General features: G+C 60.0%; 1 protein-coding gene across 1 annotated transcript in view; it reads left to right on the top strand.

Moving 5' to 3' along the window:
* OBSCN (obscurin, cytoskeletal calmodulin and titin-interacting RhoGEF) overlaps positions 1-24,269 on the top strand; it is a 235,604-nt gene that overhangs the window by 163,369 nt on the left and 47,966 nt on the right. The window contains exons 50-68 of the mRNA XM_061149525.1: positions 286-549; positions 1,327-1,590; positions 6,442-6,705; positions 7,030-7,293; positions 7,831-8,094; positions 8,391-8,654; positions 9,885-10,151; positions 10,302-10,568; positions 10,817-11,089; positions 11,676-11,945; positions 12,257-12,453; positions 12,637-12,712; positions 18,555-18,827; positions 19,556-19,831; positions 20,130-20,417; positions 20,535-20,810; positions 21,319-21,692; positions 22,215-23,079; positions 23,840-24,118. Of these exons, the coding sequence (XP_061005508.1) occupies positions 286-549; positions 1,327-1,590; positions 6,442-6,705; positions 7,030-7,293; positions 7,831-8,094; positions 8,391-8,654; positions 9,885-10,151; positions 10,302-10,568; positions 10,817-11,089; positions 11,676-11,945; positions 12,257-12,453; positions 12,637-12,712; positions 18,555-18,827; positions 19,556-19,831; positions 20,130-20,417; positions 20,535-20,810; positions 21,319-21,692; positions 22,215-23,079; positions 23,840-24,118 (5,565 nt within the window). The remainder of the gene's footprint in view (positions 1-285; positions 550-1,326; positions 1,591-6,441; positions 6,706-7,029; positions 7,294-7,830; positions 8,095-8,390; positions 8,655-9,884; positions 10,152-10,301; positions 10,569-10,816; positions 11,090-11,675; positions 11,946-12,256; positions 12,454-12,636; positions 12,713-18,554; positions 18,828-19,555; positions 19,832-20,129; positions 20,418-20,534; positions 20,811-21,318; positions 21,693-22,214; positions 23,080-23,839; positions 24,119-24,269) is intronic.

The following is a 24,269-nucleotide window of genomic DNA, read 5'->3' as shown; positions in this document are numbered from 1 at the left end:
GGCTGCCGGTCATCGCTCCGCTCCCAGTTCCCTCTCCTGCCCTGCTCTCCCTCTGTCCTGCTCCCTTTCCTCCCATAGTTACCTCGTCTCCCTGCCATGTTCCTGTCTGTTCTGCGGCACGTGTGCAGGTTGGACCTTTTAAAGTCACAGTCACGGTGTGTGTCCACCCCCAGCAGGTGGGCCCCGTCCAGCTGGGGTTTGTGTCTTCTCTGCACTGTCCACGTCCTGCTGCTTCTGTGTATTCAGAGAGTGTGATCATGTTTGTGTCTGTCTGCCCATCTCCAGCCCTGCCTGCCAAGTTCACGAAGGGTCTGAGAAAGGAGGAGGCCATGGAAGGGGCCACAGCCAAGCTGTCCTGTGAGCTGAGCAAGGCGGCCCCCGTCGAATGGAGGAAGGGGCCCGAGACCCTCAGAACTGGAGACAGACTGCGGGTGAAGCAGGAGGGAGCTGTGTGTGAGCTGGAGATCCGTGACCTGACTGTGGAGGATGCTGGGGAGTACTCGTGCGTGTGCGGGCAGGAGAAAACCTCAGCCACACTCACCGTCAGGGGTAAAGACCACGTGTGGCCACGCAGAGCTGTGCTTTGGTGTCCAGTTACCAACTTACGGCATCTTGCACTTGTCCCACCTTCCCTCTGCGTCTCAGCATCGCCGTTTCCCCACGTGCAGTGCTGAGTCGCTTCAGTTGTGTCTCTTTAGGGACCCTATGGACCTTAGCCCAACAGGCTCCTCTGTCCGTGCGATCCTCCAGGCAAGAATACTGGAGTGGGTTGCCATGCCCTCCTCCAGGGGGTCTTCCCGACCCAGGGATCGAACCTGTGTCTCCTGCATCTCCTGCATGGCAGGCTTATTCTTTACCACTGGGCCACCAGGGTAGCCCCCTTCTTCCCATAACTTTGTGGGTTTCCTTCCTCCTTCCTGGGCTATTGTGTAAACTGCAGGGAACCAGCCTCTGAGCTGCTTCCCACCCCTCGTGTCACTGAAAGTTCTGTCCTGCATCCTGTTGGGGTCTGCATCTTTCACTCCATCCTGTCCCATCCTGTCCCCCAGTGAGCTCTGGAGAGTCAGATGTTCTCTACACCTTCTAACCTCTCCTGCCCTGCTTACCAGATTCACAGATGTGAGGCCTGAGGGGTCTGTGGAAGGGGTCATGGGCATGCTGAGCGGACTGGGCCAAGGGGGCCATGGTCCAATGTGTGCGCCTGGGACACCCAGCCTGTGGCCTGTGTCCAGTTGGGTCTTGTGTCTTGTCTGTGATGTCCAAGACCTATCTAATCAGTGGGTTCAGAGAGCATTATAGTGTTTGTGTCTTTCTGCCCATCTCCAGCCCTGCCTGCCAAGTTCACAAAGGGTCTGAGAAAGGAGGAGGCCATGGAAGGGGCCACAGTCAAGCTGCACTGTGAGCTGAGCAAGGCGGCCCCCGTGGAGTGGAGGAAGGGGCCCGAGACCCTCAGAACTGGAGACAGACTGCGGGTGAAGCAGGAGGGAGCCGTGTGTGAGCTGGAGATCTGTAACCTGACCGTGGAGGATGCTGGAGAGTACTCGTGTGTGTGCGGGCAGGAGAAGACCTCAGCCACACTCACCGTCAGGGGTAAAGACCACGCGTGACCACATGGACTGGCGTTTGGTGGCTGCCGGTCATCGCTCCGCTCCCAGTTCCCTCTCCTGCCCTGCTCTCCCTCTGTCCTGCTCCCTTTCCTCCCATAGTTACCTCATCTCCCTGCCGTGTTCCCGTCTGTTCTGCAGCACATGTGCAGGTTGGACCTTTTAAAGTCACAGTCACGGTGTGTGTCCACCCCCAGCAGGTGGGCCCCGTCCAGCTGGGGTTTGTGTCTTCTCTGCACTGTCCACGTCCTGCTGCTTCTGTGTATTCAGAGAGTGTGATCGTGTTTGTGTCTGTCTGCCCATCTCCAGCCCTGCCTGCCAAGTTCACAAAGGGTCTGAGGAAGGAGGAGGCCGTTGAAGGGGCCACAGCCAAGCTGCACTGTGAGCTGAGCAAGGCGGCCCCTGTGGAGTGGAGGAAGGGGCCCGAGACCCTCAGAGCCAGGGACAGAGTGAGCCTGAGGCAGGAGGGAGCCATGTATGAGCTGGAGATCCGTGACCTAACCGTGGAGGATGCTGGGGAGTACTCGTGCGTGTGCGGGCAGGAGAAAACCTCAGCCACACTCACCGTCAGGGGTAAAGACCGTGTGTGGCCAAGCAGAGCTGTGCTTTGGTGTCCAGTTACTGACTTCACGGCGTCCTTCTGTATTCAGTCCATGCTCCCTCCCCGTCTCAATGCCACCTGTTTCCAGAAGACTGTGGAATCTTTTTCACCTTCCTGTGCTGATGTGTGAACCAAAAGAAGCCCGCATTTAACCCACTTCCCACCATTTGTGTCGCCACTGACACTCTTCTGTTGTCGTGTCCGAGTCTGAGTCCTTTCCTCCACCCTGTCACTTCCTTCCCAACAGTTCTCCAGAGAATCTCATGGTGTCCATGTTACTGGTGCTCCCAGCCCTGCCTGTCAGCTGAACACCATGTCTGAGGCCCGAGGCATCCCCTGAAGGGGCTGCGCTGAGGGAAGGCCCACCCACGGCATGTTCTTGGCCCACCCTGAGCATGGCCCACGTCCACTTGGGTTTCGTGTTTCCTCGGTTCTTTTTACCTTGTGTCTTCTCTGCGTGTTCACCTAGTGTGATTGCGTGTTTGTCTTTCTGCCCAGTCCTGCCCACCAGTTTCACAAAGCTCCCGAGGAACAAAAAGGCCTCAGAAGGGGCCACAACCACCCTGCACTGTGAGCTGAGCAACGCGGCCCCTGTGGAGTGGAGGAAGGGGCCTGAGCTCCTCACATACAGAGCGTAGTGAGCCTGGGGCAGGATGGGGCCGCGTGTGAGCTGGAGCTCCGTGGCCTGGTCGTGGTGGACCCCGTGGGGCAGGAGAGCGCCTCGGTAAAGACTGCACGTGGCCACGCTCGTGACTTCCTTCTGTCATTCGGAACGTGCTCTCCCAGCGCACTGTTGGCTCAGGGTTACAATCCTTTTCACAAAAACACTGGCCAACCCTGTGTAGGCCCTATGGGTGCAGACCCCAGGGGTGCTGGTGCAAGGACACCCTCAGGGAGGCACCAGCAAGCAGGCATTATGGTTTAGACAGCGGCCCTCAGCCACGCTGAGGCTGAGGGGGTGTGTGGGCTCCGGACCCCAGGTGTGCAGTGGGGTTGTTCATGCTGGTGACAGAGTTGCACCGCAGGACTGAGGTGCGGTGTTTGGCAGTTCAGGGAGCAGGTGGCGGACAGGCCAAGCCCTCCTGTGTTGTGCTAATCAGACAGCATTTGATTGACCTTGGAGATTGTGTGCAGCCTCTAAAGAGCTGTGTCTCAGAAAACTTGGGCTGCGTAGCAAATACCACATACAGGTGACTTACAACACACATTTATTGTTTCATAGTCCTGCAGGTTGGAAGTCCAAGATCAAAGTGTCCGCGGGAGATTTCTCTCCTTGGCTGGTAGCTGGCCGTGTTCTTTCTTTGTCCTCACCTGGTTATCCTTTTGTGTGTCCTGTGTTCTAATCTCTTCTTATAGGAACACTTATAAGTCAATTTGAATTAGTCACCCTCCCGGTAACTCCATTCTACCCTAATTACCTCTACAAAAACCTTATTTCCAAATAAATTCACATACTTAGTTCCTGAGGGTTAAGACTTCAGTATATAAATTTGAGGGGAGACATGATTCAGTCCATAAAGATTTGGACCATAAAGAAAGCTGAGGACCGAAGAATTAATACTTTTGAGCTGTAGTTTTGGAGAAGACTCTTGAGAGCCCCTTGGACTGCAAGGAGATTAAACCAGTCAATCCTAAAGGAAATCAGTCCTGAATGTCCATTGGAAGGACTGATACTGAAGCTGAAGCTCCAATACTTTGGCCACCTGATGCGAAGAGCTGACTCATTGGAAAAGACCCTGATGCTGGGAAAGTTCAAGGGCAGGAGAAAGGGACCGCAGAGGATGAGATGATTGGATGGCATCAGTGACTTGATGAACATGAGTTTGACCAAGCTCCAAGAGTTGGTGATGGACAGGGAAGCCTGCTACAGTTCATGGGGTCACAAAGAATTGGACATGACTGAGCGACTGAGAAGAAAAATGATTCAGTCCATGACACTCAGTTTCTTGCCCCCAAAATGCATGTTCTGACATGCAGAGTACATTTACCCCAAACCCAAAAATTTTAACCTATTTTAGTGTCAGGCTAAATCCAAAGTCTAATCTAAATCTCATCTAAATCAAGTGTGAGATTGGAGATATGATTCATCCTGAGGCAGAATTCCTCTGCAGTTATAAACCTGAAACATCAGACAAGTTATGTGCTTCCAAAATACTTCAGTGGAACAGGCATGGGGTAGATATCCCCATTGTAAAAGAAAGAAATAGGAAAGAAGAAAGAGGCCACTGGTTCCACAGAAATCTGGCACCTAGTAAGGACAAATTCTGTGAGATTTTCAAGATTAGAGAATGACCCTCTGGGTCAATGCCCTGACTTCTGGGCCCTGCACAGAGGTGGCCCTCTGGGACCATGGATGCAGTGGCAGCCTTGCCTTTGGGGTTATTCCCAACTTTGTAGGATAGAACATGTCCCAGCTGCATAGCTGTATTGACCCACCCGGTAGACATCCCGTCTTCCATCCTGTCCCTTCTGAGTCTGATTGTCATGGCTGGCAGTGTTTCTGCTGATACAAAGTTCTCAGAAGCCTTGTTGGTCTCCTTTATAATTCACAGCAGAACAAGATTTCAGACAAGAGAGTCTTCCACACAGCCTCCTGGGTGATTCCATTTCTGTTCCTGGCTTTTCTAAGATGGCTGATTGGATCTGAGACTCACACTTAAAATCTCTTTACCAAACGATTTCCAACCACACACGGTATTCTCTCTAGAACAGGAGTTCTGTCTCTCTCTCTCTCTCTTTTTTTTTTTTATTTCAGTGGGCTGAAAAATTTCTGAAGTATCAGTGTTTGGTTTCTCTTTGTTTAAGTACTTCCTTCTTCACTATAACTCTTTTCTCTTACATTTTACCATAAGCAACAAGGAGCAGTCTGCGCCTTCAATGCTTGGCTTAGGAATTACCTCAGCTAAAAATACCCAAGTTCACTTGTAAGTTCTACCTTCCATAAAACTCTGGGACACACAATTCAGCCAAATTCTTCACTGCTTTATGAAAGGATTGCCTTTCTTCCAGTTTCCAATAATGCAATTCCATATGAGGCCTCACCAGGAGCACCTTTAGAATCCATATTTCTGCTGTAAATATCTTCAAGCAATCTAGATTTATCTAACATGCACCTCAGAACCTTCCAGTTTCCACCCATCACCCAGTTCCAAAGAGAATGCCATAATTTTAGGTATTTGTTACAGTAGCAGCCCATTCCTGGTACCAAAATCTAAATGGCTTAACAGTATAATAGTGGCTTAGACATCAGAAGATGGTTTCCTCTAGCCCTAGAAACTAAATCTGAGGCTGGGAGGTGGGCAGGGCTGGTTTCTCTCGAGACCTGTCTCCTAGGCCTGTAGATGGCCGTCATCTTTCCATTCCCTCACATGGCCATCCCTCTCTCTATCTGTGTCATAATATCCTCTTTTTATAAGGAGACCAGTCATATTGGGTTAGATTCCACCCCACTGGGCTCATTCACCTCAGTTACCTCTTCAAATACATCTCCATTCTGTGTCCTGAGGTTAGGGCTCCAACGTACAAATTTTGAGGGATGTGATTCAGGCCACAGCAGGGTGTAACCAGGATGAGCCATGATCAGCTGTAACTTGTGAAGTTCACACTCTGCCTGGAATTGGGATGGAAGAGAGGACTGCAGGTTGGAGGGCTAGGGGGCAGGGTTAGTAGGCCAAGGCTAGAATCCACTGGGGTCTGAGAGATCTGAGTCAGGAGAGTGGGGGTCCAGTGGGGTCAGGAAAGGAATGTGTCAGGTGAATGAGGTGGGAGCTGGTGAAGGCAGGGAAGGCCTGCAGTGTGCCCAGACGTGGGCAACACGTGATTGATGTCTTAACCTGGGACGGGAAGCACAAATGAGGGGTGTCAGTGGGGCGGCTGGAAGGTGCCTCCTGGTCGTTCTTCCAGGAGAGTTGTCCATTGCATTGTTGCATGTGTAAGTTGTGAGCTGGAAGAGCATGGTTTGGACTCTGGGTGTAGGTGAGGTAGGCTGTTAGACAATATGAAAAGATACAAGTAGGACAGATGAGCTCTGAGAAAAAAAGAGGCCTGGATGGAGCCAATCTCTTGCAGCCTGCAACTTACTGAGCAACATGCAGAGGACTGCACTGTCACACAGGCTCTGGTCTGCATCACTGCATGTCTTCCACCCATCCTGCATCTATCCCATCCTGAATGTTCAGGTCAGACCCCCACTCCTTTATGGGGTTTGATGGCTTCTGTCCATCTAACTCTCTGCAGCCATGCCTGCTCGGTTCATCAAAGAACTGAAGACCAAGGAGGCTGCAGAAGGGGCCACAGCCACACTGCACTGTGAGCTGAGCAAGGTGGCCCCTGTGGAGTGGAGGAAGGGACCAGAGACCGTCAGAGCTGGAGACAGAGTGATCCTGAGGCAGGAGGGAGCCACGTGTGAGCTGGAGATCCGTGACCTGACCATGGAGGATGCTGGAAAGTACTCATGCGTGTGCGGGCAGGAGACGACCTCAGCCACGCTCACCGTCAGGGGTAAAGGCCATGTGTGACCACATGGGCTGGTGTTTGGTGGCTGCCCTTCATCTCTCTGCTCCCAGTTCCCTTTTCTGCCCTGCTCTCTCACTGTCCTGTTCCTTTTGTTTCTGTAATCACTTTTGTCCCCGTCATATTTCCTGCTTGTCCTGTGGCACATATGCAGATCAGAACTTTTAAAGTCACAGTCGGGGTGTATGCTGGGCGTGACCAGCAGGTGGGCCCCGTCCAGCTGAGTTCTGTGTCTGCAGAGTGCTGTCCAAGGCCTGTTTCTTCTGTGTGTACAGAAAGTGAGAGTCTCTCTTTCTTTCCGACCATCTCCAGCCCTGCCTGCCAAGTTTGCAAAAGGTTTGGGGAAGGAGGAGGCCACAGAAGGGGCCACAGCCAAGCTGCGCTGTGAGCTGAGCAAGGTGGCCCCCGTGGAGTGGAAGAAGGGGCCCGAGACCCTCAGAGCCGGGGACAGAGTGAGCCTGAGGCAGGAGGGAGCCGTGTGTGAGCTGGAGATCTGTGAGCTGACCGTGGAGGATGCTGGAGAATATTCATGTGTGTGCGGGCAGGAGAAGACCTCAGCCACACTCACCGTCAGGGGTAAAGACCACGTGTGGCCAGACAGAGCTGTGTTTGGTGTCGGGTTACTGACTCATGGCATCTTGCACTCATCCCTCCTCATCTCAGCCTTACCCTCTTCCCGTAACTCCCCAGAATTCCTTCCTCCTTCCTGGGCTGTTGTGTGAACCGAAGGGAACCAGCCTCTGAGCTGCTTCCCACCCCTCGTGTCACTGAACGTTCTGTCCTGTGTCCTGTTGGGGTCTGTGTGTTTCACTCCATCCTGTCCTGTCCTGTCCCCCAGGGAGCTCTGGAGAATTGGGTGTTCTCCACACCTTCTAACCTCTCCTGCCCTGCCCACCGGATTCACAGATGTGAGGCCTGAGGGGTCTGTGGATGGGGTCACGGGCACGCTGAGTGGACTGGGCCGAGGGGGCCATGGTCCAGCGTGTGTGCCTGGGACACCCAGCCTGTGGCCTGTGCCCGATTGGGTCTTGTGTCTTCTGTGTACCGCCTACTTCCTGCTTCACCTGTGTGTACAGGCCGCCTGAGAGTCTCTGTCTGTCTGCCCATCTCCAGCCCTGCCTGCCAAGTTCACAAAGGGTCTGAGGAAGGAGGAGGCCGTGGAAGGGGCCACAGCCAAGCTGCACTGTGAGCTGAGCAAGGCGGCCCCTGTGGAGTGGAGGAAGGGGCCCGAGACCCTCAGAAGTGGAGACAGACTGTGGGTGAAGCAGGAGGGAGCCGTGTGTGAGCTGGAGATCCGTGAGCTGACCGTGGAGGATGCTGGAGAGTACTCGTGCGTGTGCGGGCAGGAGAAAACCTCAGCCACGCTCACCGTTAGGGGTAAAGACGACGTGTGGCCGTAAGGACTGGTGTTTGGTGGCTGCTGTCGGCCCTCTGCTCTCTGTTCTCCTTTCTGCCCCATTCCTTCTCCTCTCCTAGCCGTTCTGTTCTCCCTGCTGTGTTCCCCACTGTTCTGTGGTGCGTGTACAGGCTGGGCCTGGTAAAGTCACCGTGTGTGCTGGCAGCCCCAGCACACCTGTGTCCAGCTGGGTCGTGTGTCTCCTGTGTACCCCCCATGTCCTACCGCACCTGTGTGTACAGGGCGCCTGAGAGTCTGTCTGTCTGCCCATCTCCAGCCCTGCCTGCCAAGTTCACGAAGGGTCTGAGGAAAGAGGCGGCCATGGAAGGGGCCACAGCCAAGCTGCGCTGTGAGCTGAGCAAGGTGGCCCCCGTGGAGTGGAGGAAGGGGCCCGAGACCCTCAGAGCTGGAAAGAGACTGCGGGTACAGCAGGAGGGGGCCGTGTGTGAGCTGGAGATCCATGACCTGACCGTGGAGGATGCTGGGGAGTACTTATGTGTGTGCGGGCAGGAGAAGACCTCAGCCACACTCACCGTCAGGGGTAAAGACCACGTGTGGCCAGGAGGAGCTGTGCTTTGGTGTCCAGTTACTGACTTGGTGTCATCTGCCTGCACTCACCCCCCCTTCCCTCCTCATCTCAGCGTCACCCTCTTCCCGTAACTCCCCAGAACTCCTTCCACCTTCCCGGGCTGTTGTGTGAACCACGAGAAACCAGCCTCCCAGCTGCTTTCCAGCTCTTGTATCACTGCAGGTTCTGTCCTGTGTTCTGTGGGCATCTGTGTCTTTTCCTCTGTCTTGTCACATCTTGCTTTCAAAATTCCCCCGAGACTCTGATGCTTACATTTTCTTACCGTGTTCAGCTTTACCAGCTGAGTTCATAGGGAGGCTGAGAAGCAAGGAGGCCACAGAAGGGGCCACAGTCACCCTGCACTGTGAGCTGAGCAAGGCGGCCCCCGTGGAGTGGAGGAAGGGGACTGAGACCCTCCAAGCCGGGGACAGAGTGAGCCTGAGGCAGGACGGAGCCGAGTGTGAGCTGGAGATCCGTGAGCTGGTTTTGACGGATGCTGGGGAGTACTCGTGTGTGTGCGGGCAGGAGAGGACCTCGGCCTCGCTGACAGTCACGGGTAAGGATGGGCTTGCGGGCTCACTTGGGAGCCTCGCGTGGGCATTCGTCTCCTCTGTGTCTTGTGCAGCTTCTGTCTGTCGCCCGTGTGCTCTCTGCCAAAGTCTCTGTTCAATGTCCTCATGTCTGGGTTCTGCTCTCCACTCAGATGACCTCCCCTGGCTTACCCTCGTGTGTGGATGGAATTCCCACCTTATCCCTCTTCCCTCCCTGTCCTAATGCAGCCCACGTTTCCCCCATGCTCCACAGCCTCTAGGCAGGATCTGGGGGTCGTGGCCCTGCCCTGGTAGTGTACAGAGATTCCCACTTTCCCGCCTCAATGGCCGGGAGGGACACAGGCCTGTCTTTGGGCTTCCTGGGTGGAGGTCAGCGTGAGAATCACCTACGTCAGATCCAGAATTCCTTTCACGGCCCCCACTGCAGTCCCTGCCTTCCCTTCGAGTAGACCCTGGCCCGTGACCCCACTCCCAGCCCGATCCTCCAGAGGAGCCTGAGGCAGTGGGTCCTGTGGGCGGGTGAGGCAGGCCTGGCCAAGGCCCTCAGTGGGTCTGACTGGATTTGGGGTGCCAGCCGCCTGTCTGGGTGACTGGGCCCCAGTCTTGGGGCTGCCCTTCCCTCTCCCCTCCACCCCTGATCCCCGCTCTGCAGCCCCACAGGTGGTGTTCCGGAAGCCACTGCAGAGCCTGCAGGCTGAGGAGGGTGCCTCGGCCAGCCTGCAGTGTGAGCTCTCCGAGCCCGGGGCTGCCGTCGTCTGGAGCAAAGGTGGCCTGGAGGTGCGGGCTGACGAGCGCCGGGAGCCGCGGCAGCGGGGCCGCGTGGCAGAGCTGGTGCTGAGGGGCTTGCGCCGGGAGGACACGGGCGAGTACACCTGCAGCTGCGGCTCCCAGGCCACCAGCGCCACTCTGTCCGTCACAGGTGGGCGCCCAGGCCGGCCCCACCCGGGGGAGGTGACCCGGCTCCCACGGGGTGGGCAGACCCGGGGTGGCGCTCCCCCCGCCCGCTGCCATCGCGTGGCCCCCTGCCCCCATAGCTGCTCCCGCCCTCACGTGCTGCCTCCCCCTGTAGCTGCGCCCGTGAGGTTCCTGCGAGAGCTGCAGGCCCAGGAGGTAGACGAGGGCGCGACGGCACACCTGCGCTGCGAGCTGAGCCGGGCGGGCAGCAGCGTGGAGTGGCGCAAGGGCTCCCTGCAGCTCTTCCCGTGTGCCAAGTACCAGATGGTGCTGGAGGGCACAGCCGCTGAGCTGCTGCTGCACGGCGCCGAGCCGGAGGATGCTGGCCTCTACACCTGTGACACGGGCCACGCGCAGAGCACCGCCTGCCTCTCTGTGCGGGGTGAGCCTCCCGCCGGGCCCTGCCCTCCCCCAGCCCCGGGGCCCCCCTGAAACCAGCAGGCCCCTTGATCAGCAGCTCTGAGTGCCCCTCCCTGCCCCCCCCCCAGCCCCTGGGCCCCCCTGAAACCAGCAGGCCCCTTGAGCAGCAGCTCTGAGCACCCCTCCCTGCCCCCCCCAGCCCCTGGGCCCCCCTGAAACCAGCAGGCCCCTTGATCAGCAGCTCTGAGCACCCCTGCCTGCTCCCCGCAGCCCCCAGGCCCGTGTTTAAGATGGAGCTGCAGAGTGCCGAGCAGGAGGCGGGCAGCGTGGCCCGGCTGTGCTGCCAGCTGAGTGATGCGGAGGCTGGGGCCCCCGTGCTGTGGCTCAAGGAGGGTGTGGAACTGCACTTGAGCCCCAAGTATGAGATGCGGCGCCAGGGGGCCACGTGTGAGCTGCTGATCCACGGGCTTGAGGCCAAGGACATGGGCGAGTACAGCTGCGTGGCGGGCAGCCAGAAAACCTTGGCCTTCCTCAAAGTCAAAGGTGAGCGCCCCCTGCCACACCCGCTGCCCTCACAGCTGCCTCGCGGGCCCTCCCCCGGCTGCCTCACCAGGTGCAGTTCCGGGGTGGCGCTCAGACCTTTGGGGGTACAGGCTCTCTGTGCTCACGTCTGCACCACCCTGTACTGGTGTCCCTAGAGAGGAGACTGTAGCCCCCGATCGCTGCCCGGCCTCCCACCCCCACCCCACCGCCTGCAGGTGGGGCAGCAGGCCTGGGCTGCTCTCTCTGAGCTCCTGTCTGTCCTGAAGGTCTTGCTTCCCTGATGTCCCAGCTAGGGCAGGGCTGGCCGCAGGCATGAGCAGCCCACCACCCCACAATCGCCTGCTTCCTCCCAGCAGAGGTGCCCCCAGCCCAGCTCCTGTCCCCAGGAGCTCAGCCCCACGAGAGGGAGCTGTGTTTGTGAGCGCAGTGGGTGCTGAATCCCTGCAGGGCAGGCAGGGGCTGTGGCAGGACACGAGTGTGAGAGTGCCTGGGAGGCTTCCTGGGGAGCAGTTGGGGTGCGGGGCATGGGAGCTTGGCTTGGGTGCTCTGACCTGGCTGGTGAAGGCCCCCTTGGCCCACACTCCAGAGCCCGAGGTGACCATCGTGCGGGGCCTGGCTGACACCGAGGTGCAGGCTGATGGGGAAGCAGAGTTCAGCTGCGAGGTGTCACAGGCTGGCGTGGACGTGGAGTGGTGCCTCCAGGGCCTGCCGCTGCAGAGCAATGAGGTGACCGAGGTCGCGGTCCAGGGTGGCCGCACCCACACACTGCGGCTGAAGAGCGTGACCCCGGAGGACGCCGGCACTGTCTCCTTCCACGCGGGTGGCCACACGTCCTCTGCCCAACTCACCGTCCGAGGTAGCAGGAGCCGGGCGTCCCTGCACTTGGGGGCTGGAACCCCGCCTCGGTGAAGGCCTTGTCTGGGGACAGTGATCGATGGCACGGTTTCCTGCCTTTGAGGGTGGGGAACTGGCGCTGAATGACTGATTCAGGGGTGACCCTAGGTGTGCAGTAGAGCGGTCCCCAGTGTGCCTATCTTCAGAAATTGGGGCTGGGATGCTGGGGGCAGACGCAGGGGACTGGGAGGTGGTCCTGATGGTGCGGGGAGGGGCATCTCCGGCACGGAGATGGCTGATGCCATGCCTCTTCCCCGTCCCCACCCCATGCAGTTCCTGAGGTGACCATCCTGGAGCCCCTGCAGGATGCTCAGCTCAGCGAGGGCCAGGACGCCCACTTCCGGTGCCGCCTGTCGAGGGCTTTGGGCCAGGAGGCCCACTGGGCCCTGGGAGGGGTGCCCCTGCAGGCCAACGAGATGAACGACATCACGGTGGAGCACGGCACACTCCACTCGCTCACCCTGCACAAGGTGCTGTTCCCTAGACCGCCTGTGCCCTGGAGTGCATCCAGGGGCCTTCCCACCTGCTCCCTGCAAGGGTGGGAGAGGGGGACGTTTCCAACTCCAGTGGAACTGGGCTGCGGACTTGCAAAGTAAGTTGCAAGTGGTTGAAATGGCACTGCCAGCCTGACACCTGCCTCTCTGTTCCATCAGGTGACCCTTGAGGATGCTGGAACCATCAGTTTCCAAGTGGGCTCGTGTCGCTCGGAGGCCCAGCTGAAGGTCACAGGTGGGCAGCCCCCTCCCATAGCTAGCCTCCCCACTTGTGGATGTCCACATGTCCCTTCTCAAGGAACTGTTGGCAGGTGCTGAGGCCAGAGACCTGAGCCTGCCAGCAGTGATCCTGCTGTGGGTTGGCAATTTTGCACCCTTGACCACTAAAGCCACTGGAGGTGGGCTAGTGAAAATAGCTTGAGAAGTTCCCATGTGTGAGGGAGTCCTTACGTAGGATCAGAGCTGTGTGTAGGGGGAATGTGGGGAGGCTGGCTGCTGGGGACTTGGGCCCTGAGGTCGAGGCAGGGCCTTCTGGGCTTCTTCCCACCATATAGCTACTCCTGTGATTTAGATTCATGTGCTCTTATTTATACACACCTGCATGCCTGACACACTCTCAGATGTTGGTACAGTAGCACACCTGTGACACATGAATGGTTTGAAAGATGGTGTACCAGACATAAAAATAAGATTTAAGGACCTTCAACTTGTTATACTTTGTCCCCAGAATTGGTCATCTCTGTATGCCTCATCCTCGTCTGCTGTCCCACTCCTGGTTTTTGTATTGGTCCCATCCATCTGCCATCCCTTGACCATCAGCCCATCCACCATTTATCCATTCATCTATCTGTGCATGCATCCATGCATCCATCCATCCCTCCCTCTATTCTATCTGTCCATCCATTTATCCCGCACCCATCTGTTCAACTACCCATCCATTCATCCACCATCCATTCTCTGTCCATCTATCCAGCCACCATCTATTATCTATCATGCATGCGTTTATCCACCCGCCATCATCTATTCATCATTATCCATCCATCCATGCACCATCTACCCATGCATTCAGGATCTACCCATCTATCCACCATCCATCCACCGTCAGTCATCGGTCCATCCCTCTAACCATCATTCTACTACCATCCTTCCTTATGGGCCTGTCCACCCATCCATATGTCTACCATCTACCCATTCATCCACCTGTCCATCCACTATCCATTCCTCCATCCATCATCCATCCATTATCTGTCCATCATATATTTATTATCTACCTTGAGAGGGGCCAGATGCAGCTCTGCCCTCAGGGAGTCCCCAGTCTGCTGGGGGGTGGGGCAGGAAGACAGTGTGCCCTGAGTCCCAGGTGTCCCCACCTTGAGTCTTCACGTGCCGGCTCTGTAGCCTGTAGGGCTGGGAAAGGCTCTCGAGTGCAGTGTCCTCAAGCTGGACGCCGGGAGAGGGCCCCGTGTCCTGGGTGCCCTGAGCAGAGCTGGGTGGGAAGGACCTCGTGTGTCATCAGCGTGGGCCTCTGTGAGCGGCAGCATGCAGTGGGGTTGGATCTTGCAGACCTCACTAAGAGTTGCACCTTGGCCCTTCTCAATCAGGTCCCCGTTTGTGGTAAGCTGGCTCACATACAGACACGAGCTGCGGCTTCAGACAGAGCTGTGAGCCTAGGGTGGCGAGGATGGGCCAACTCGGGAACCGTGCTGGAGATGGAATAGGGAGCTGGTGGACAGGCTGGGGGTATGGTTAGATGTGCACTCCTGTGAGAACATGGAGTGACTGGTGTGGGCCTGAGACAGGCGTGTCGATGTGCGTGTCTGGGAGGGACGTGGAGGGCTCTGGGGGAGGGCCTGGCTGGGGTGGGTGTGCCAGCACAGAGCAGGGTCTGGACAGCCCCCTGGATTCACCCTACTGTGCAGCAGGTCAGGAAGGTTGCCATTCTGCATTAGGGCCCCAGAACCTAAGGGCCAGGGGACCTTAGGGGACATCTGGACACATGGCCCTCTGGGGATGGGAGATGCATCTGCTTCCAAAGCCCCAGGAAGTGGGCTCACTTCGTAGCAGCCCCTGTCCCTCTCAGAGAGGTGGGCCCCATGACTTGACCTTTCTGTCCTGCCCCAAACCCCTTAAGGGTCGCATCCATGGGACTTGAGGCTCGTCAGTTCTGTCTTACTGAACAGGGTGTAGATGCAGGGCGTTGGTCTCATTTGATGAAGTCAGACATATGGTGAAGGGTGCCGTGGGGTGCAGGGGTGCAGGCTCACTGTGGGTGGTGGTCTTGTCTCCTTCTGTGGGCAGGGGGTGCCAGCTGGCCAGAGTCGCTGTCTAGACCCCATCCCCAGGCTGCCTGCAGCATGGTGGACCCAGGTCAGCCCCCAGTGGTAGACCCCAGTGTGGTCCCGCAGACCCAGGGCAGCCCATCTCCCTCCTTTTGCCCTCTCGCACAGAGGCAGCGCCGTGCCTGGTACGTGGCTTACAGAATGTGGACGTCTTTGCGGGGGAGGTGGCCACGTTCTCCTGCGAGGTGTCCCGTGTGGGTGGGCCGGAGGCCCACTGGTGGCTGGATGGGACCCTGCTGCAGGACGGCCCCCAGAGTGCCATCTCCGTGCGTGATGGGACTGTCCACTCCCTCACGCTCTCAGGCCTGGGGGTGGCTGACTCAGGCACCGTCACCTACCGAGCAGGGCCCCTGGTCTCCAGGGCCAAGTTGTTGGTCAAAGGTACCAGCCGATGGAAGCTGCCCTGGGCTGGAGCTTCTGCTGTGCTGCCCCTGCACGCTTCCCGCGGGCTTCCTGGGTGGGGGTTTGGGGCCCGACCCCCAGGACGCAGGCCGGGCACCTTTCCACGTGTGCCAAGGGTGGGCGCTGGGGGCAGGCAGCAGTCCTAGCTGGTGGATGAGAAAGAAGGTCAGACTCAGCAGTCATGCTGGAGGCCAACCCCGTTCCCACCTGCTCACAGGGCCCTGGGCGTGACTGCCCACCCGGCCACCACTCCCTGGCTGCCCCTTCCTCAGGCATACATCCAGAGAGCAGCCTGGAGGTGAAGGCAGCCTTCCCAGCCCCGGGCTTGGCCTGCACTGTCCTTGCTTATAGCTGCTTCTGCTGCCACGGGTTTGGTCAGGGTCTTTCTTGGGCCCTTCTGGGAAAGCGCTAGCCATTGGAGAGGGTAGCGGACTTCTAGGGAACTCCTTCAGCCCGCTCTCAGTAGAGGTATTGGGAATTCTTGGCACAACAGCCCCAGTGTGGTTTCAACCATGCTGGCCAGCTTGTCAACTGGCCTCCTCTATGCTCTTGCATAGTGAATGTGGGCATTTGTGCAGATCCCAGGGGCAGCCCATTTGTTGAATGGGATGTCAGCAAGTGGAGGTGGGGTGGGATCCCCTGTGGGGTGGGTGACAAGGCCGCTGGAGAAGGGGTGAGTTGGACTGGGGATGCCCCGTGCCCAGCAGACCTTTGGACCCTGAACAGGCCCGAGGGCTTTCAGATGTGGGTTTTGTGTCCTGCTGGGGCGACATGTGTCCCGGCCTAGAGAAAGTGCGGGCTCAGAGGGACCAGCGGTAGGAGGGACCCAGCAGACAGAGACTGTTGTGAGCGGGGGTGTGGGGGCAAGGCTGGCCCCACGCAGAGGGCCCTGGGTCACTGTGCTGGGTCCCCCTTCGGCCACAGCCCTGCTTCTGCTTGCCTCCGAGTCGCTGACGCTGACTGCAGAGGGGGGAGGGTGGCAGTCAGCGGCTCCGGCTGACACGTGCCTGGCCTGTCGGCCGACAGATCCCACAGTGGAAGTGGTCAGTGCCATGCGGGACTTGGCAGTGCAGGAGGGCGGCCCGGCCGAGCTCCTCTGCCAGTACTCACGGCCCGTGCAGGCCACGTGGAAGATGGACGAGCAGGAGGTGTGTGCGGACGGGCACCGCGTCGTCATAGAGCAGGACTGGACCGTGGCCCGGCTGTCCTTCAGGCCGGCCTTGCCCTGTGACAGCGGCATCTATTCTTGCGAGGCCGCGGGCACCCGTGTGGTGGCCCTGCTGCAAGTGCAAGGTGAGGCCGCCTGGCGGGCAGCCCCGGGCCCAGGACAGCCGCGCCCTGCTGGCGGAGTGGCAGGCAGTGACAGGATGTGGGAAAGAGGGGCTCCCAGGAAGCAGATCGCAGGCCCTGAGCCCACCCACCCAGACCCCTTCTTGTCCCCAGGCAGTTGGATAGAACAGCTGGAAAACAAGGGCAGAGGCTGCTCGAAGGATCTGCCCCCCAAACGCCCTGTCGGGGAGGGGTGGGGGCCGAGGCCGGCAGGTAGATGAGCGGGTCCAGGGCCTTTGGGACCGTAGCCGGGGCTGGGTCCTAGAGCAGGGGAGGGCTGCTGGGCTGAGCTCCCTGAGTCCCGGGTTCAGACCCCAGCGCTGCCCCTTCCTGGGCTGGTCACTCAGAGGATACTCTGAGCCCCGCTTCCCCACTTGAAGCACAGCAGGGATGCCCCATGGGGGACACGGAGCAGCTCTGCTGGGGAGGGGGTGTCATTTGGCCAAAGCTGCATTCGATTTGGAAAACCTGAAATGTTCCCAGTGGTGAGAGGCGGCAGTGTCAGGGGGCATCCAAAACGGGAAGAGCAGGTGGGGCCCGGTCTGGGCCACGGTCCCTCTGAGGTCACTCGGATTCCATTCACAGACGACTTCAACAGCTATGTCTTTAAACACTTTTTTGTTCGGCCCCTGGGGGCCCAACAGTAAACAGACAGAGCTCCCTCCCTTCACTGGTGGCTCCCCTGTGGGAGGTGAAGGAATGTGATAGGAGCTGTGGGAAGGAGCTGCAGTGTGAGCTGGTCTGAAGGAGGCAGCTGGGGCTTGTGGACATCTGGGGCGGAGCCTTTGGGCCTCAGGCAGGGAGTAGAGAAGGAAATGCAGGAGAAATAGGAGTTAAGGAGGGTGAGCTCCAGCAGAGACTTGTAGGCCCAACCTTCCCCCTGCCCCCACCCCCACCGCAACCATCATCGCCGCCAAGAGCAGCCGCAGCCTTGATCTGGCTGGGCACAGCCACCCAAGCGCAGTGCAGACGTGGGGCATGTGCATTGGTCCTGTCGGTTCTGACTCGGGGAATGAAGGAGCCAGGGCCACGGGGGAGTCTGCTCTGAGATGTGAGCAGACCGGGGCCGGGAGGGCGGCAGGGAGACGGATACGGATGGGCCCCGTGGGTCCTCTGCTCTGGGGAGGCCTGTGAGCCTTGGGTGACGTCGCGCTCCTTTCCTGCCTGACTCCACCCCCGGCTGCTGCCCCTCAGCTTGTTCTGTGTCCTTCACTCCACCGGCCTGGCTCCCTGCTGCCGCCCACCCACCCCTCTTCATTCCCCGCACAGGGTCCCCTCGAGGTGCTTCCGCTTCCTGGACACCTCCCCTCCCTGGCTCAGTCATGCCCATCCTCAGAGATCTGCCTCCTCCAAGAAGCCCCCCGGAGCTCAGAGGCCACTGGTGTCGGAACCAGGGGCCCGTCATGGGAATGGGCTCTTGGAGGTGGCAAGCACTTGGGGCCCAGGCGCTGAGCTGGATCTGGGGCCTGGCATGCCCAGGCCTGACACCCTGGCTTCCACAGAACACGCAGAGACGCTCGTCACGGGCTCCTGTGCTCTGTACAGGAGAATTGGGGCAGGCTGTGAGTGAGGGCAGAGATATGTCTGGTCCGAGTGAGTGAGGGGAGCAGCCCAGTGGGTCTGTTAGCCCTGGCTGGGGGAGGAAAGGAAAGGAACAGTTTTCCGGAAGCCCGTGCTGCAGCAGAGCTGAGAGGCAGAAGCCTCTGTCTGCGTTTGAGCCTGGCCGCTGCCTCGGGTGAGTTTTCAGTCCGTGAACGTTTGTGAGGCTTCTCGCCTGTTAGGTGGAGCGGACTCTCCTTCCTAACCAAGGCCTGGTGCTGGTGTAGGGACGGTCAGGGCCTTAGGACATAGGGCGGCGCTGTGCGGCGGCTCCTGATGGACACCCAGACACCCTCCCCCCAGCCACATCCGCTGAGTCCCTTGGTCCTGAGAGGGGCTCTCCCACATGACTCGGGGTGCTGGGTGGGAAAAGCCCTGAGCACGCCCGGGGCCACCCTCTTTCTGCAGCCAAGAACACGGTGGTGAGGGGCCTGGAGAACGTGGAGGCGCCCGAGGGCGGCGAGGCGCTCTTCGAGTGCGTCCTGTCCCAGCCGGAGGTGGCCGCCCACACCTGGCTCCTGGATGATGAGCCCGTGCGCACCTCGGAGAACGCCGAGGTGGTCTACTTCGAGAACGGCCTGCGGCACCTACTGCTGCTCAAAAACCTGCGGCCGCAGGACAGCTGCCGCGTGACCTTCCTGGTGGGGGACATGGTGACGTCTGCCTTCCTCACCGTCAGAGGTTGGACTTGTGGGTCGGGAGGGCGGTTCTCTGTGGTCCCCCCAGCTGCTGTCCCCCTGCGGGAGTACGGGAGGGTAGGGGTGGGGGGGTTGGTCTGAGGCCCCTCCTGCGGGCTAACCCACATCAGGGATCCTGGGGCTGATGCTGGGACCACAGGGGTGCATCTCTCTCAGACCCGTCCCCCTAAATACCGCATGCTGCAGTGGGGTGGGACAGGGTGGGCTAGAGCCCCTGTGTGAGGACTCGGGGCTCTTCACCTCTCTGACCAGATCCCACGCTGCTGGGGCGCAGGGGCTGGCGATGAGGCTGGGGACATGAGGCTCTCAGAGCCCTCCCAGATGTCGCCTTGCGGGGGCATGGGGGCTGGGGTCACAGGAGAGGGCCTAGGTTCCTGAGACACGCCCCCCCCCCCCCGCTGGGTATTTGGCTGGGGGTCATGGCGAGGGCTGGGGCAGCAGGGGTCATGGGGATTCCTCCACTGGGCACCTGGCTGCTTGGTCAGGGGTGGAGGGAGGTGGGGGAGCTGGGGTGTCTGGGAAGGGCCGTGACCTCTGAGACAGGAGAGCGCGGGGTGGCCGTGCTGGGGCCGTTGATCTCTGAGGCTGCTCCCAGAGGCGGGAGGCTAGGCGCCCTTCTCTGCTCTGGGGCTGTGGGAAGGGGGTGGCATGGATGTCTCTGAGTGCCCCCAGGCCTCTGTGCTCACACTGCCACCCTACCCCGCCCCACAGGCTGGCGCCTGGAGGTCTTGGAGGCGCCCCAGGATGTGACCGTGCGCACCGGGGGGCAGGCCAGCTTCAGCTGCACCCTTAGCGAGACGGTGCCCGTGGGCGAGGCGACCTGGTACATAAACGGAGCCTCCGTGCAGCCCGATGACGCGGACTGGACCGTCACCGCTGACGGCAGCCACCACGCCCTGCTGCTGCACCGGGCCCAGCCGCACCACGCCGGGGAGGTCACCTTTGCTGCTCGCGATGCTGTCGCCTCCGCGAGGCTCACTGTGCTGGGTGGGTGGCTTGGGCCTGCGTGCCGCAGCCCGGGTCCAGGGCTCTGGGGGAGGCGGGTGGGGGGACGAGGGGTTTCCGCTTCAGAAGCTGCTGGGGACTGTCCATGTTCCCCCACGTGGAGTGGACTTGGGGCACCCAGTCTTCCTGTGACTCCAGCGCACCTTGGTCAGCCCCGCAGAAAGACGGGGCTGAGGGGCACAGCTGCCCACAGGACTCAGGGGAGTAGACAGCAGCGTGGGCAGGTCTGCGGGTGCCGGCGGCCCGCTGCTGCACTGACCGCCTCCTCCCCGCCCCACAGGCCTCCCCGACCCCCCAGAGGATGCAGAGGTGGTGGGGCGCAGCGGCAGCTCCGTGACGCTGTCCTGGGTGGCCCCCGCGAGCGACGGCGGAGGGGGTCTCCGTGGCTACCGGGTGGAGATGAAGGCAGCAGCCACGGGGGAGTGGCGGCTGTGCCATGACCTGGTGCCCGGGCCCGAGTGTGTGGTGGCCGGCCTGGCCCCCGGGGAGACCTACCGCTTCCGCGTGGCTGCAGTGGGCCCGGCGGGCGCTGGGGAGCCCGTGTACCTGCCCCAGACGGTGAAGCTTGGTGAGAGGCTGCCTTGGTCTTGGTTGATGAGGGTGGGAGTCCAGCTTGCAGCCCTCAAAGCCTCTCTCAGCTGAGGGTCCTACCCGCATCCTTGCTGACCCTGATCCCTGTTCCCAGCAGAGCCCCTGGAACCCAGGCCTGCAGCCCCCGCCCCCGAGAGCCAGCAGGTGGTGGCCGGGGAGGACTTGTGTCTAGAGTGCGAGGTGGCCGAGGCAGGTGAGGTCGTCTGGCTGAAGGGAACAGAGCGCATCCAGCCGAGCGGGCGCGTCCAGGTCCTCTGCCAGGGTCAGCGGCAGATGCTGTTGATCCGGGGCTTCTCCGCAGAGGACCAGGGCGAGTACTGCTGTGCCCCTGCACGGGAGTCAGCCTCTGGGTCAGCTGCTGCTTTCCAGGGTATGTCTCCCAGGGCCTGCTGTGCAGAGGGGAGGAAGGAGCCCTGGGGTGTGGAGTGGGCCAACATGCTTCTCTCCTGAGAAACTGCGGGAGGAACATAGCTCACATTAAGGACTGAGGCCTGGGGTGGGGCAATGCACCGATCGGTGTGGCTCAGCCTCCTGGCAGAACCCTGAGGCAGACATCTGAGGTCACGTTGTCCCCTGGTCAATGGCCCGCCTTGGTGCCCACCGCTGTCTCCGAATCCTTGCATGCCTGCCGTCTGAGCCCCCTGCACCTGCTCTGACTCTGGCCTGGGGTCTCCTGTGTTCACCCGCTCTTGTGCAGGAGGGAGAATGAGGCCTAGAGAGGGCCATTCAGAGCCTCTGAAACCTTGTCAAGATTGTGCATCAGAGCTCTCAGGGCCCGGGCAGGCAGCAGAGGCCTCTAAAGGGAGCTGTGGTCAGGAGCCAGGGCCAGCCTGGGGTCGCTGTCCTTGTCTGACTGGCCGGTCTCCTGCCCTCCTCAGTGGTGCTGACCCCAGAGTCTGGGGAGGAGGCCCCCGCTCAGCCCAGCCTGCCCCCCGAGGCCGCCCAGGAGGGCGACCTGCACCTGCTGTGGGAGGCGCTGGCCCGGAAGCGCCGCATGAGCCGCGAGCCCACGCTGGACTCCATCAGCGAGCTGCCCGAGGAGGACGGCCGCCCTCAGGGCCCACGGCTGGAGGCCGAGGAGGCCGCGCCTGACCTCTCAGAGGAGTACTCCACGGCCGACGAGCTGGCGCGCACCGGCGAGGCTGACCTCTCGCACACCAGCTCTGACGACGAGTCCCGAGCAGGCACACCTTCACTGGTTACCTACCTCAAGAAGGCCGGGAGGCCCAGCACCTCGCCACTGGCCAGCAAGGTGAGTCTCCCGCTCAACCTGCAAGGAGAGGCGCGCGTTTCTTAGATGGTTGCCACTCCATCATTCCTCCACACGTCATCTATCCACTGTCTGTCCATCGGTCCGTCCAGCACTCATCTATCCAGTCATTTTCCCACCCATCATCAGCCCATCTATCGGTCATCCAGCTACCGACCTGGTTATGAGTCACCTACCCATCCATCCATCCACGTGGCTGTTAAAACGCTTTTCCTGAAGAGCTGGAACCAGTCTCTCTGTGGTATTCCTCTGAGTGCTGTCCCCCTCTGGGGAAAGCAGTTTCAGGGAGGGTAGACCTGCTTTTTGGCCGCAGAAGCCCTCAGGCACTCGGCCTCAGTGAAGGTGGTGCAGCTGCCAGGAGGCAGCAGGCAGGAGGCATGCCGGAGCGAGGCGTGGAGCTGGGGCAGGAGACCCGGGCTCTGCATCCCCCTGCTCTGTGTGTGCCCCTGCCGTGTCCTTCGCCTGCTCTGGGCCTCAGGCACCCTACCTCACCTGTGTACACAGGTTGAGGCCCCAGCAGCCCCCTCCGGGAAGCCACAGGAGAAGCAGCAGGAGAAGCCACCTGCAGTACACCCACCGCCAGGAGGTCTGAGCGCTGGGGACCTGGGCGACCCGACCTTGGACCAGGCTGCCGTGAAGATCCAGGCGGCCTTCAAGGGTTATAAGGTCCGGAAGGAGATGCAGCAGCAGGAGGGGCCCGTGCTCCGCTGCACGTTTGGGGACACCGTGGCCCAGGTGGGAGACGTCCTGCATCTGGAGTGTGTCGTGTCCAGCAAGACCGATGTGCGCGCCCGCTGGCTGAAGGATGGCGTGGAGCTGACGGACAGCCGGCACCACCACATCGACCAGCTTGCGGACGGCACCTGTTCTCTGCTGGTCACCAGCCTGGGCCGGGCCGACGCCGGCCGTTACACCTGTCAGGTGAGCAACAAATTTGGCCACGTGGCCCACAGCGCCAGCGTGGCGGTCAGCGGCACGGAGAGTGAGAACGAGAGCTCCTCCGGGGGCGAGCTGGATGACACCTTCCACCGGGCCGCCCGGCGGCTGCACCGCCTCTTCCGCAATAAGGGCCCAGCGGAGGTCTCGGACGAGGAGATCTTCTTCAGCGCTGACGAGGGCAAGGCAGAGCCTGAGGAGCCCGGGGACTGGCAGACGTACCGCGAAGATGAGCACTCCATCTGCATCTGCTTTGAGACGCTGGCGGAGGCCCGCCGGGCAGCCAGCCGCTTCCAGGAAATGTTTGGCGTGTTGGGCATCCGCGTGGACATCAGCCTGTCCGAGCAGGGACCGCGCAGGGTGGAGATGCATATCGGCAAGGTGGCACCCGCCCCTTCAGCCCCGCTGGAGCCAGCGCTGACGGCAGAGGCTGGTGAGTCTGCACGCTGTACGCGGGGAGGACGAGCAAGGCCAGGCTGGCGATCCAGCGTCAGCTGAAGACTCAAGGAGGTGGCTGGGCTTTAGCTTCTGGTTGTGCACATATGCGGCCCACTGAGCCAAAGAGCCCTGACTTTGGGGTGAGACAAAGCTCAGTTTAAATTCCAGCTCTGCCTCTTTGAGCCTCAGAGTCCTGTTCTATGAAATATGTTCGGGGATGCTGACTTCCTAGAGTTTAGGGATTTATATTTTTCCCCCATGAGGGTTTGAGATGTAATCTGTATAAAAGGTAGGGTCCCACATAGTCCAGTCTGAACCCCATTTCCCACTCTGGCAACTAAAGTTAATTGAAAAGTCATTTCGCTGTTTACTTCTGTCTCCCTCACAGGGAACATCATCACCCTCATAATGATTACCATCATAATGATACCCCAGCACCATTCCTCCCTTTAGTTCTCAGCTGTCTGGGTGCTTCCAATCCCAGACTGGCCTTCCCTTTACTTCCCCTTCCTCCCCGTTTCCTGTCTGCTATCTCTCTGACCTCATGGGAGCTTGGGAACCAGGCTGGCAAAGAGGATTCTTCTAGAGCATGGGGAGGAGGGGATAGCTCCGTTGACAGAGACAGAATTCTGTTTGGCCGCCAGTCTATGAGCACTCACGTGGATGGGCGCCATGCAGCACTGAACTGCTGGCAGCGGGAGTAGCTGAGGGGAACCCAGGGCTGACGTGCTGTATGCCCTGCCCTTCTCTTCTAGCCCCGGTGTTCCTGACCGAGCTACAGAATCAGGAGGTGCTGGATGGGTACCCTGTGAGCTTTGACTGTGTGGTGACAGGCCAGCCTGTGCCCACCGTGCGCTGGTTCAAGGATGGGAGGATGCTGGAGGAGGATGACCACTACATGATCAGTGAGGACCAGCAGGGTGGCCACCAGCTCATCATCACGGCTGTGGTGCCAGCAGACATGGGCGTCTACCGCTGCCTGGCTGAGAACAGCGTGGGTGTGTCCTCTACAAAGGCAGAGCTCCGAGTGGACTGTGAGTGCACATGTGGGTGTGAAGATTCAGGCAGGGCAGGGATCCTGCCAGTGAGAGGCAGTGCTGGGTTGGAGGATTGCCAACCCAGCATTGGTCCCAGGCCAGGTGGAATTTGGGGCTGGAATGTCTTGTGGCAGGTGGAGAGTTCTCT

This window comes from Dama dama, chromosome 9, assembly GCF_033118175.1.
Source record: "Dama dama isolate Ldn47 chromosome 9, ASM3311817v1, whole genome shotgun sequence".
NCBI lineage: Eukaryota > Metazoa > Chordata > Mammalia > Artiodactyla > Cervidae > Dama > Dama dama.
This window is presented reverse-complemented; position numbering and strand designations above follow the sequence as displayed.